At 39.1% G+C, this 11,793-nt stretch overlaps 1 protein-coding gene and 6 non-coding genes across 7 annotated transcripts; 3 read left to right on the top strand and 4 right to left on the bottom strand.

The window, feature by feature from the left end:
- Window positions 1-5,286: 5,286 nt before the first annotated feature.
- Window positions 5,287-5,370, bottom strand: TRNAL-CAA. Its single transcript has one exon. It is a non-coding gene; the product is annotated as a tRNA-Leu (tRNA).
- A 559-nt stretch (window positions 5,371-5,929) lies between these two features.
- On the bottom strand, window positions 5,930-6,013 carry TRNAL-CAA. Its single transcript has one exon. It is a non-coding gene; the product is annotated as a tRNA-Leu (tRNA).
- Window positions 6,014-6,176: 163 nt separating this feature from the next.
- TRNAL-CAA lies at window positions 6,177-6,260 on the bottom strand. The gene has a single exon. It is a non-coding gene; the product is annotated as a tRNA-Leu (tRNA).
- Window positions 6,261-6,423: 163 nt separating this feature from the next.
- On the bottom strand, window positions 6,424-6,507 carry TRNAL-CAA. Its single transcript has one exon. It is a non-coding gene; the product is annotated as a tRNA-Leu (tRNA).
- Window positions 6,508-8,106: 1,599 nt separating this feature from the next.
- Window positions 8,107-9,019, top strand: LOC111796555 (ATP synthase subunit delta, chloroplastic-like). The gene has a single exon (XM_023679228.1). The coding sequence runs from the start codon at window positions 8,180-8,182 to the stop codon at window positions 8,900-8,902; it is 723 nt and encodes a 240-aa protein (XP_023534996.1). The 5' UTR covers window positions 8,107-8,179; the 3' UTR covers window positions 8,903-9,019.
- Window positions 9,020-10,832: 1,813 nt separating this feature from the next.
- TRNAL-CAA lies at window positions 10,833-10,916 on the top strand. Its single transcript has one exon. It is a non-coding gene; the product is annotated as a tRNA-Leu (tRNA).
- Window positions 10,917-11,636: 720 nt separating this feature from the next.
- TRNAL-CAA lies at window positions 11,637-11,720 on the top strand. The gene has a single exon. It is a non-coding gene; the product is annotated as a tRNA-Leu (tRNA).
- The last annotated feature ends 73 nt before the right edge of the window (window positions 11,721-11,793 follow it).

Below are 11,793 nucleotides of genomic sequence, written 5' to 3'. Positions count from 1 at the left end.
TCCTTCGACTCCTGTTGTACCACTTCATGATCCATCCTACTCAAACATCCATCCTCCACCTTCTATTCCTTCACCTCCTACTCCGTCGTCTCCTCCACCTTCTCCAGATTCGCCCACTAATTCCAATCCTATCCCACCTGATACATCAGCTCCACTTCGACGTTCTACTCGTACTAAACAGCCTCCAGCTTGGCATAAGGATTATGAGATGTCTTCTGGAGCCAATCATTTAACCTCTAGCTCAAGTCCCGGCACTGGCACCAGGTATCCCCTTCATCATTACCTTTCATTCTCTCGTTTTTCTCCTACTCAACGTGCTTTTCTAGCTCTTATTACATCCCAGACAGAACCTAAAACCTATGACGAGGCAGTTGGCGACCCGTTATGGCAGCAGGCTATGAATGATGAAATTGCAGCTTTGGAACGTAATCATACATGGTCTCTCGTTCCTCTACCACTTGGTCATAAAGCTATTGGTTGTCGTTGGGTGTACAAAATTAAATACAACTCTGATGGTTCTGTTGAACGTTATAAAGCTCGACTAGTAGCAAAGGGATACACTCAGGTTGAAGGTATTGATTACACAGAAACATTTTCCCCTACAGCGAAACTTACTACACTTCGTTGCTTACTCACTGTTGCTGCTGCTCGAAAATGGTTCACCCATCAGTTGGATGTTCAAAATGCCTTTCTCCATGGTAATCTAGACGAGGAAGTTTATATGTCTTTACCACCAGGTCTTCGCCGACAGGGGGAGAATACAGTATGTCGGCTCCATAAATCTCTTTATGGATTAAAACAGGCTTCTCGCAATTGGTTCTCCATATTTTCTACAACTATACAAAATGCAGGCTACACTCAGTCCAAAGCAGATTACTCTTTGTTTACTAAGAGTAAAGGTACTTCTTTCACTGCAGTTCTAATCTATGTTGATGATATTCTGTTGACAGGCAATGATCTCGAAGAAATTCAATATCTCAAGACTAGTTTACTCCAGAAATTTCTTATCAAAGATTTAGGAAATTTGAAATATTTTCTAGGCATTGAATTTTCTCGATCTAGAAAAGGAATTTTTATGTCTCAAAGGAAGTATGCTCTAGACATACTTCAAGACACAGGTCTTACAGGAGCACGTCCAGACAAATTTCCTATGGAGCAAAATCTGAAACTTTCTTTAACTGAAGGAGAGAAGTTGAATGATCCAAGTAAATACAGACGGTTGATTGGCAGATTAATATATTTGACCGTCACTAGGCCTGACATAGCTTATTCAGTTCGTATGCTTAGCCAATTTATGCATGAACCAAGAAAACCACATTGGGAGGCAGCTCTTCGAGTTCTGAGGTACATCAAAGGCACTCCTGGTCAAGGACTTCTACTGCCATCTGAAAACAATTTAAGATTACAGGCATATTGCGATTCTGACTGGGGTGGTTGTCGAACTTCCAGACGATCTATTTCTGGGTTCTGCATTTTCCTCGGAAATTCAATTATTTCTTGGAAGTCTAAAAAGCAGACTAATGTGTCCAGATCATCAGCAGAAGCCGAGTATCGAGCTATGGCAAATACTTGTTTAGAGTTAACTTGGTTAAGATACATTCTTCAAGACTTGAATGTTCCACTGTCCGAACCAGCATTATTATATTGTGATAATCAAGCAGCATTACATATAGCAGCCAATCCAGTTTTTCATGAACGTACGAAACACATTGAAATAGATTGTCATATAGTTCGAGAAAAGTTACAAGCTGGAATCATCAAACCGTGTTATGTTTCGACCAAAATGCAATTGGCAGATGTTTTTACTAAAGCTTTGGGAAGACAGCAATTTGACTTTTTGAAGGACAAGTTGGGTGTGATCTGACATACACTCTCCAACTTGAGGGGGAGTATTAAGAGGATATTTTGCCGTGATAATTAGTTAGAATATATCTCAAATATTTAGGGAGTTGTTAGTATAGATTTGATTGACGGTATATTTTATTTATTTACCAGATTTAATTAGATATATATTTTTTCTATTTTTAGGTATTAGTTGATTTGTATCCTATTTAAACGTGGTAAACCTGAATGAAGATCATACTTTCGATCCCAATTCTATTTCTATTTCTCATTCTTAACAAAGAGAGTAAGGGAGATTTTACTTCATTTTTCCCAAGGATGTATCGATTCAAACTTCCCCGAAGGAATATTTTTTAAGTAAAATCCATCGTCAAAAGCTGCCCAAATGCAATTATTAAAGTCGCATCGTTTAGAAAGCCAAAAAACCTGAAATGAAGCATGTCTATTCAAACTATTAAAATTGCACCAAAACGAAGCATACGCCAAAAGTTCATTTTGAAGCTCCAGTTCAATTGGGCTTCCTTCTCCAAAACGTGTTCGTTCAAATCGTCGTCTTTTGATTTGCAATAAGCATTTAAAACTGAGTTTGTTCGATAATTGTAAATAGTCACCTCCCATTTGCTTTCCGGAACCTGCCCTCTTGTTCCTACATTTTGTCTGCTCGATCCTGCAAAACATGTGTTAATAATAATGCTTGATTCCAAAGCAAGCAATAAGATGAAACCGAAGCTCGTTAGAGACTTCATTTTTTTTAGATACTCAATGTTCTCTCGTTGATGCTTAATCATTTAGATTTTGGTTCATTATATAGAAAAAAAATGGTTTTTTTAACCATATTTATCCATTTATTTGCATTAAACCGGAAGAAAAATAGATATGATTAACAAGAACGAGGGAATCAAAACAAATCAAAATTTAAAGGGTGTGGTCCAACCTTCAAACATTTCACCCGACACAAAAATAGAAGAAGATCTATAGCAGCCCAAACTCATTAGTCGAATTGTCGGCTTTGACACGTTATATATCATCGTCTACTTCACGACTTTAAAATGCGTCTTTAAGGAGAAGTTTCCACACCCTTATAAGAAATGCTTGGTTCTCACTAACTCATCTTCTGATGCTTTGATATCATTTGTGGACTTGAATTGTTACAAACAGTAGAGGAGAACCGACAATGAACCATTCATTATAAGACTGGTCAACTACCATTTTTACAAACGTAAAATTTTATTTAATTTACATACTTCATTTGTACGAGATCTGTTGGAGAGGGGAACGAAACAAAAGTGTGAAAATCTCTCCTTAATAGACACGTTTTAAAATCATGAGGCTGACGACGATACGCAACGGGCCAAAGCGTACACAGACTTAGTTCGGCTCACTTGATACTTATGTATCTTATTGTATAATCAAGCTTGATTTTAATACGGTTGTCAAAGCCCTAAGGTTTTGTGTCCCAAGATCTAAAGGTTCTCATTCTTATAGACTAGAGGTGTACATTCAACCCGACAACCCAACAACCCAGACCAACACAACCCAAAATATAAGGGTTGGGTTGGGTTGGATTAGCATTTCGAGTAAGGTTGGGTTCATTTTTCTAAATGAACTTCAAACTTATAGGAGTACTGACAACATCATTATTCCATGTACACCCTTACTTCTAATCTCGTCTTATCTATTGGACTTTGAACTTATAGGAGTACTGACAAAATAATCATTCCATTTTACTCATCCAATGGTTCTTAGTTCTTATTTCTAGGTAACGAGATGTCTAGTGTCACAATCGCGGTTTCTGGGCAGCGAATTTGGCGATTGTGCGGCACGCACTCTCAGCACTGAGTGAGTCAAGCCTACTTCGAGTTACGTTGCCTGCGGTCAGGCAACGTGAATACAAACCTCGGGTCTCGATTTCAAGAGAAGATTTTAGAAAGCGGGGAATAGAGGTTTTGGAAAAAGAGTTTTGAAAGCAAGAGAGAGAGAGAGATTGGTGTTATATGGGAATGTAAGCAAAAAGGCAACAACAACGGCTTATTGCATATAACTATCGGGTAGGGAGAAGTTGACAACTAGTCGTATCCCCCTATAGTACATTTTGAGGCATTTCATGTCTACCCGGCGTAGCCATCACATCGCCGAAACGTCATACTCTTAAAGAAAATAAGAAAGAAATAATACAACATGAAAGCGGCAAACGAAAGCAATAAAGTAGTACAAGGCAAAGGTTTTGGCATGTCACGGGTATGCGGCCATGGGCAACATGCCTTGGACAAGCATGACCGTGACATCTAGCATCTCATGGTATTATTGTTACAACTTGATTTTAAGTTTTCAAGAACACAGATCACTACGTGGGCTGGACGAGTAAAAATACGGTAAAATTTTACGCTTTTTAGACAAAAGACTCAAACGTTTTAAAAACATAAAACATACATACATCATATATTTACAATATGCCAAATAGTTTTGAGTTTAAATACATAAGTGAAAAAAATACAAATTAAATAGCACAAAACCGTGGAAGCTCTCGATTCTAAGTTTGGCTCTCTATGACACCTATTTCAAATAAGCTCTCATCCTCGACTAGCTTCTATTCATTACCTAAAAAATATGTAACAAAAATAGAGGGAATATAAAACTCAATAAGTAGCTTACTCGCAGACTCTTAATCGTGTTCGGGATTGATGCTAGGCTACCAAATAGAGTGAATATAAAACTCAATAAGTAGCTTACTCGTAGGCTCTTAAAATGCTACGGTACCACACTCTTAACCTGACCATAAGTCTTATACGGGGTTCTATTTTGAGCACCTTAGTCCTAGAGTTCTAAGTTCACAAAGTTTTTAAGTTTTGGCTTGTGAGCTCTTTATCTTGTTTAGTATGTTACCTAGCCTTGCCTTATATACTTATATGATCCCTTATCTTTGGACGGGTTCAAGGAGAGTGGATCCTCATCCACTCTACGGTTCTTAACCACCCTTACATTCCTCTATGTCACCCATGGCATAATTCTAATGTCCCATGCTCGGGATTTAGGCTAGAATTTGGCATTTAGTGCTTGTATTCTCCTACATCCCCTGAGACATTTGAGCGTCTTAGTATGATTTATAGGGCTTGAGTTATGTATTTCTAGGAACGAGCCTACTTGACTTGGCTCTTAACACCCTAGTGCATATGTCAAACACCTTAGGGCATATGTCATAGGTTCACACGGTTATGCTTCGAGCCTACTTGACTTGGCTCTTAACACCCTAGGGCATATGTCATAGGTTCACACAGTTATGCTTTTCGGCTCTAAGGGTTTATCATAAAGACTTAAACCACGACCTAGGCACATGTAAGTTCATAAGCCCTAGTCCAAGCATACATAAACTTTTGTAAGTTCATAAGCCCTAGTCCAAGCATACATAAACTTTCGGTAAATTTATGTACGAAAATATGAAGGAAATGTCAGAAGTGGGATTTGAACCCACGCCCTCTTACGAAGACCAAAACTTGAGTCTGGCGCCTTAGACCACTCAACCATCCTGACATTTGGCATGTTGACAAGCTTCTAGCGGGTAAATTTATGTATGAAATTATGAAAGAACGGTGAGAAGTGGGATTTGACCCACGCGGCATATCCATAAACTTCAGGTAAATTTATGTATGAAATTATTAAAGAAATGTCATAAGTGGGATTTGAACTCATAGCCTCTTATGAGGACAAGAACTTGAGCCTAGCACCTTAGACCACGCGGCCATCCTGACATTAGGCTTGGTGACAAGCTAAAATTAGGCTTGGTGACAAGCTTTTAGCAACTACAACGATAAGAGCCTAGATGTTAATTTATCTATAAAGAAATGTCAGAAGTGGGATTTGAACCCACGCCCTCTTACAAAGACTAGAACTTGAGTCTGGCGCGTTAGACCACTCGACCATCCTGACATTAGGCTTGCTGACAAGCTTTTAGCAACTACGAGAAGAAGCTAGATACGAAAATATGAAAGAAATGTCAAAAGTGGGTTCAATTTGAGTCTGGACCTAACAATAGGCTTGTTAACAAGCTTAAATAAGCAACTACAACCTTTTGAACCCACTATGAAAGAAATGTCAGAAGTGGGATTTGAACCCACGCCCTCTTATAAGGACCAGAACTTGAGTCTGGCGTCTTAGACCACTCGGCCATCCTAACATTAGGCTTGCTGACAAGCTTTTAGCAACTACGAGAAGAAGCTAGATACGAAAATATGAAAGAAATGTCAAAAGTGGGTTCAATTTGAGTCTGGACCTAACAATAGGCTTGTTAACAAGCTTAAATAAGCAACTACAACCTTTTGAACCCACTATGAAAGAAATGTCAGAAGTGGGATTTGAACCCACGCCCTCTTATAAGGACCAGAACTTGAGTCTGGCGTCTTAGACCACTCGGCCATCCTAACATTAGGCTTGCTGACAAGCTTTTAGCAACTACGAGAAGAAGCTAGATACGAAAATATGAAAGAAATGTCAAAAGTGGGTTCAATTTGAGTCTGGACCTAACAATAGGCTTGTTAACAAGCTTAAATAAGCAACTACAACCTTTTGAACCCACTATGAAAGAAATGTCAGAAGTGGGATTTGAACCCACGCCCTCTTATAAGGACCAGAACTTGAGTCTGGCGTCTTAGACCACTCGGCCATCCTAACAATAGGCTTGCTAACAAGCTTTTAGCAACTACGAGAAGAAGCTAGATACGAAAATATGAAAGAAATGTCAAAAGTGGGTTCAATTTGAGTCTGGCGCTTTAGACCACTCGGCCATCCTAACAATAGGCTTGTTGTTAACAAGCTTAAATAAGCAACTACAACCTTTTGAACCCACGCCCTCGGCCATCCTAACAATAGGCTTGTTGTTAACAAGCTTAAATAAGCAACTACAACCTTTTGAACCCACGCCCTCGGCCATCCTAACAATAGGCTTGTTGTTAACAAGCTTAAATAAGCAACTACAACCTTTTGAACCCACGCCCTCGGCCATCCTAACAATAGGCTTGTTGTTAACAAGCTTAAATAAGCAACTACAACCTTTTGAACCCACGCCCTCGGCCATCCTAACAATAGGCTTGTTGTTAACAAGCTTAAATAAGCAACTACAACCTTTTGAACCCACGCCCTCTTACGAGAACTAGAATTTGAGTCCAACGCTTTAGACCACTCAGCCACAATAGGGCCATCCTAACAATAGGGCCATCCTTAAATAAGCAACTACAACCTTTTGAACCCACGCCCTCTTACGAGAACTAGAATTTGAGTCCAACGCTTTAGACCACTCAGCCATCCTAACAATAGGCTTGTTAACAAGCTTTTAGCAACTATGAAAGAGAAATGGTCAGAACTTGAGTCTGGCACCTTAGACCACTCAGCCATCCTGACAATAGGNTTAGCAACTATGAAAGAGAAATGGTCAGAACTTGAGTCTGGCGCCTTAGACCACTCAGCCATCCTGACAATAAGCTTGCTGACAAGCTTTTAGCAAGTACAACGATAAGAACCTAGATATGAAAATATGAAAGAAATGTCAGAAGTGAGATTTGAACCCACGCTCTCTTACAAGGACTAGGCAAGCCTTAGCAATAGACTTGCTGACAAGGTTTTAGCAACTACAACCGATAAGAGCCTAGTTGCTCCATAAACCCATGAACGGATGATAGTGTCGCTGTGTAGGCCATGGAAATAAAATCAAGATAGTTACATTCACAGTTCGGTTGTAGCTCTTAGGCTAGATCAAGGCGTATCCATTTCTTTTAGACTTTATAGGTATTTTACTCATAAAGCAGTCGAGCAAGAGTTCTATGGTCACAATTTGGAGAGAACCCCACGGATGACCAATGTTTTGGACGTAAATTCATGAGCTCATTCAGACAAGAGGTAGTAGAAACTTCACTCTTCGATATCCCCACCTTCTGTTGAGTACCCAATTTCCTATTCCTTCAATCTCGGGTATGCTACCTCAAAAGAATCAGATCGATCGAGTGTTAACTTTACATCGAACATGTCGGTTGGTATAATTTAGCTTAAAATAAATTCTAATTGCCCCCCACAAAATCCCATAAATTTCATTTTGGGGCTTAAATTGCCCATTCATTCCCATACTTCCACGTGTCCACTTTTTATCTAATTCAATCAAAGGCCCTTTGCACCACAGCAACGAGATAACCCTTCAATTCTCAACCGTTGATCTCTCATTTTACTTCAATCCAAGCCGTCCATTTCCACCACATGATCCTTAGCCTTCCCTTAGGTTTCAATTTACCACAAACCATTTCTCAAATCCCCAGAACGAACGGAAAACTCAAATTCCTCTCTAACGGACTCATCAATGGCCGCTCTTCACCAAACCGCCGCCTCACTCCAGGCCAAACTCCTTCCAACAATCCGAATCTCCCGGACCACTCCGGCAAACCTCTCTTTCTCCGCCACTTTTCCTTCTGGAAGACTCCGCCTCGGCCAATACCGCTCTCACGGCGGCGCTAGAATGTCCGCCTCGGCTGCTGGAAGCTACGCTGCGGCGTTGGCCGAAGTCGCTGCGTCTAACAACACGCTGGATGCAACAAGCGGCGATGTCGAGAAGATCGAGAGCGTGTTCGCGGATTCGCAGGTGTTCGATTTCTTCGCGAATCCGACGATTAGCATCGAGAAGAAACTTGCGTTGGTGGATGAGATCGCGGCGTCGTCGTCTCTACTGCCGCATACGGCGAATTTCTTGAAGATCCTAGTGGACGCGAAGAGAATCGATATCGTGAAGGAAATCGTGACGGAGTTCGAATCGGTTTACAACAAAATTACGAACACGGAGCTTGCGGTGGTGAGTTCGGTTGTGGCGTTGGAGCAGCAGCATTTGGCGCAGATCGCGAAGCAGGTGCAGAAATTGAGTGGAGCTAAGAATGTGAGGATCAAGACGCAGATTGATCCGAGTCTGGTGGCTGGATTCACAGTCAGGTTTGGAAATTCTGGATCGAAACTCATTGATTTGAGCGTCAAGAAACAGCTTGAGGAAATTGCTTCTCAGCTTGATCTTGGTAATATTCAACTGGCTGTATAAATTTGTAATGCATTTTGTGAATTCTTTTTTGTTGAGTGGTGATTATTGGATCTATATATTTGATGTAACTTATTCGAATTTCTTGGAATCCTTAATTCCTCAATTGTGTTAACTTTATGGCCGGAGTTCCTATTTTGAACGTTGATATTACAACATAGTTTCATAACATAATCATATGGTTGTATAATTTATAACATAGCACGACTAGTACTATAGAAAACATTAGATCATAGCATAAACATAACATAACACACATCAAACAATCATAAAACATGACACGTTCAAGGTCACAGAACACATGGCATCGGGTTAAGTTGACTCTTGAATTCTAATTCTATTAAGGAGTTACATGGCATCGGGTTAAGGCATAATAAACGACTAAATTCACCTAACATTATCGGTTAAATCAACTTTTGGCTTAAAAATAATTTAACTTGACCAAATAGTGATCCTATTGACCTCAAATGCTTACGAAACTAACGACTATCAAAGAGTCAAAAAGGGTCTAGAGAGAATTGACCCAAGTCGGATCTGTCGAGTTGGAGCGGTCAAAGCATGGATGCTCCAACTCACCTTGAATCCCGGGATGAAATGAAACAATTGTCATGACTCAATAGGCCAAGAGAACTCCATTGTATTAGAGTCTAACTTCCCACTTTCTTTTTTCTTTCTAATTTTTGGTTGTTATACGGTGCACATTTAAAAGAAGCCTTGGTGTCTAAAAGTATCTTAAATTTGGAATAGCTCGGGTCTTTATCTATTTAGAGAAATTTGTAATTTTTGACATGCATTATGTCGGTCACGTATTTGCCAAACATGGATACATGGAATACGTTATGCAACGTAGAGAGGGACAGTGGTAGGGTTAATCTACATAAACAGGTCTGATTCAATCTAGAATGTCGAAAGATCCAATTAAGCATGAGATCAACTTTTCCAATCGACTAAACCCCAAAACGCCTTTCATTGGAGACATTTTCAAGAATACATTACCACCTACCTCGTGACCCAGCACACCAGGGCCGTTTTTGTGTAAGTATAAAGTTTTGAATAACGTCCCACCAATAGTCGTTTAATATCTATGATTGGAAGCGATTTTAACTTAAAATTCCAACTATTTATGAGACCGAGACATTGCTACTACTAATATTGATATCACATAGTCTCCCTATCTGTTATAGGGTCGAGACTTTAACCAAAGTAATATCTGTAAGCTTGTGAGTGCAACAACCACCACTACTCGAATGACGGTGTGACCTTATGTTATCTGTGATAACCACTACTCGAATGAGGTAGCATGCTAACCTTTTGACGTTACCTTAGTACTCTAGCTAGTCATCTCTCCGTAACATCATTAAACTCTACTAACCTTCATGTATCATCTAGCATATCTTTATACTAAGATTGAGACCAGCCAATTCCTTAATTTCAGAAAGCTCTTCTCACAGTCTCGTTGTAAGTGTGAGTTATGCTCGTGTGAATCAACTGAGTCAAACTCGAAACATTCGAATAAACCTTCTACATCATCACAACAAGTGAACTTACAATTTTATGTCTCGGTTAAAACTGGTTCGTTAGACCACATTCTTTAACATTGGGTGTCCAAGAAAAACACTTGTTCATCCAAGACTCGAGTCTAGATTATGACTTGAATCTATCTGACTTCTATAGCTCCACTTCTCATGTACACAATCGTCTCGGTCGCGTAGCTCAAGTACTATATGAAAAAGAAAAGCAGCGTAAATGAATATAAAAAATACTCAGNATATGAAAAAGAAAAGCAGCGTAAATGAATATAAAAAATACTTCGTAAGTAGCTTACTTGTAAGCTCTTATATCTTTTTAAGCCTTTCATCAATCATGCATCTTATATCATTCATAAGTCATAGAATAATACAGTTATTATACTGAAAATTATAGTACACAAAATGTCAGGATGGCCGAGTGGTCTAAGGCGCCAGACTCAAGTTCTGGTCCTCGTGAGAGGGCGTGGGTTCAAATCCCACTTCTGACATCTTTTTATTTTTTTATTTTTTATTTTATTTTTTTTATAGANTTCAAATCCCACTTCTGACATCTTTTTATTTTTTTATTTTTTTATTTTTTATTTTATTTTTTTTATATANCCACTACTCGAATGAGGTAGCATGCTAACCTTTTGACGTTACTTTAGTACTCTAGCTAGTCATCTCTCCGTAACATCATTAAACTCTACTAACCTTCATGTATCATCTAGCATATCTTTATACTAAGATTGAGACCAGCCAATTCCTTAATTTCAGAAAGCTCTTCTCACAGTCTCGTTGTAAGTGTGAGTTATGCTCGTGTGAATCAACTGAGTCAAACTCGAAACATTCGAATAAACCTTCTACATCATCACAACAAGTGAACTTACAATTTTATGTCTCGGTTAAAACTGGTTCGTTAGACCACATTCTTTAACATTGGGTGTCCAAGAAAAACACTTGTTCATCCAAGACTCGAGTCTAGATTATGACTTGAATCTATCTGACTTCTATAGCTCCACTTCTCATGTACACAATCGTCTCGGTCGCGTAGCTCAAGTACTATATGAAAAAGAAAAGCAGCGTAAATGAATATAAAAAATACTTCGTAAGTAGCTTACTTGTAAGCTCTTATATCTTTTTAAGCCTTTCATCAATCATGCATCTTATATCATTCATAAGTCATAGAATAATACAGTTATTATACTGAAAATTATAGTACACAAAATGTCAGGATGGCCGAGTGGTCTAAGGCGCCAGACTCAAGTTCTGGTCCTCGTGAGAGGGCGTGGGTTCAAATCCCACTTCTGACATCTTTTTATTTTTTTATTTTTTATTTTATTTTTTTTATAGATATTAAAACCATCATCGATAAAGTCACGACTT

Source organism: Cucurbita pepo, chromosome LG06 (assembly GCF_002806865.2).
Source record: "Cucurbita pepo subsp. pepo cultivar mu-cu-16 chromosome LG06, ASM280686v2, whole genome shotgun sequence".
Lineage (NCBI taxonomy): Eukaryota > Viridiplantae > Streptophyta > Magnoliopsida > Cucurbitales > Cucurbitaceae > Cucurbita > Cucurbita pepo.
Note: the sequence above shows the minus strand (reverse complement) of the source record. Positions and strands in the feature narration are given on the sequence as shown.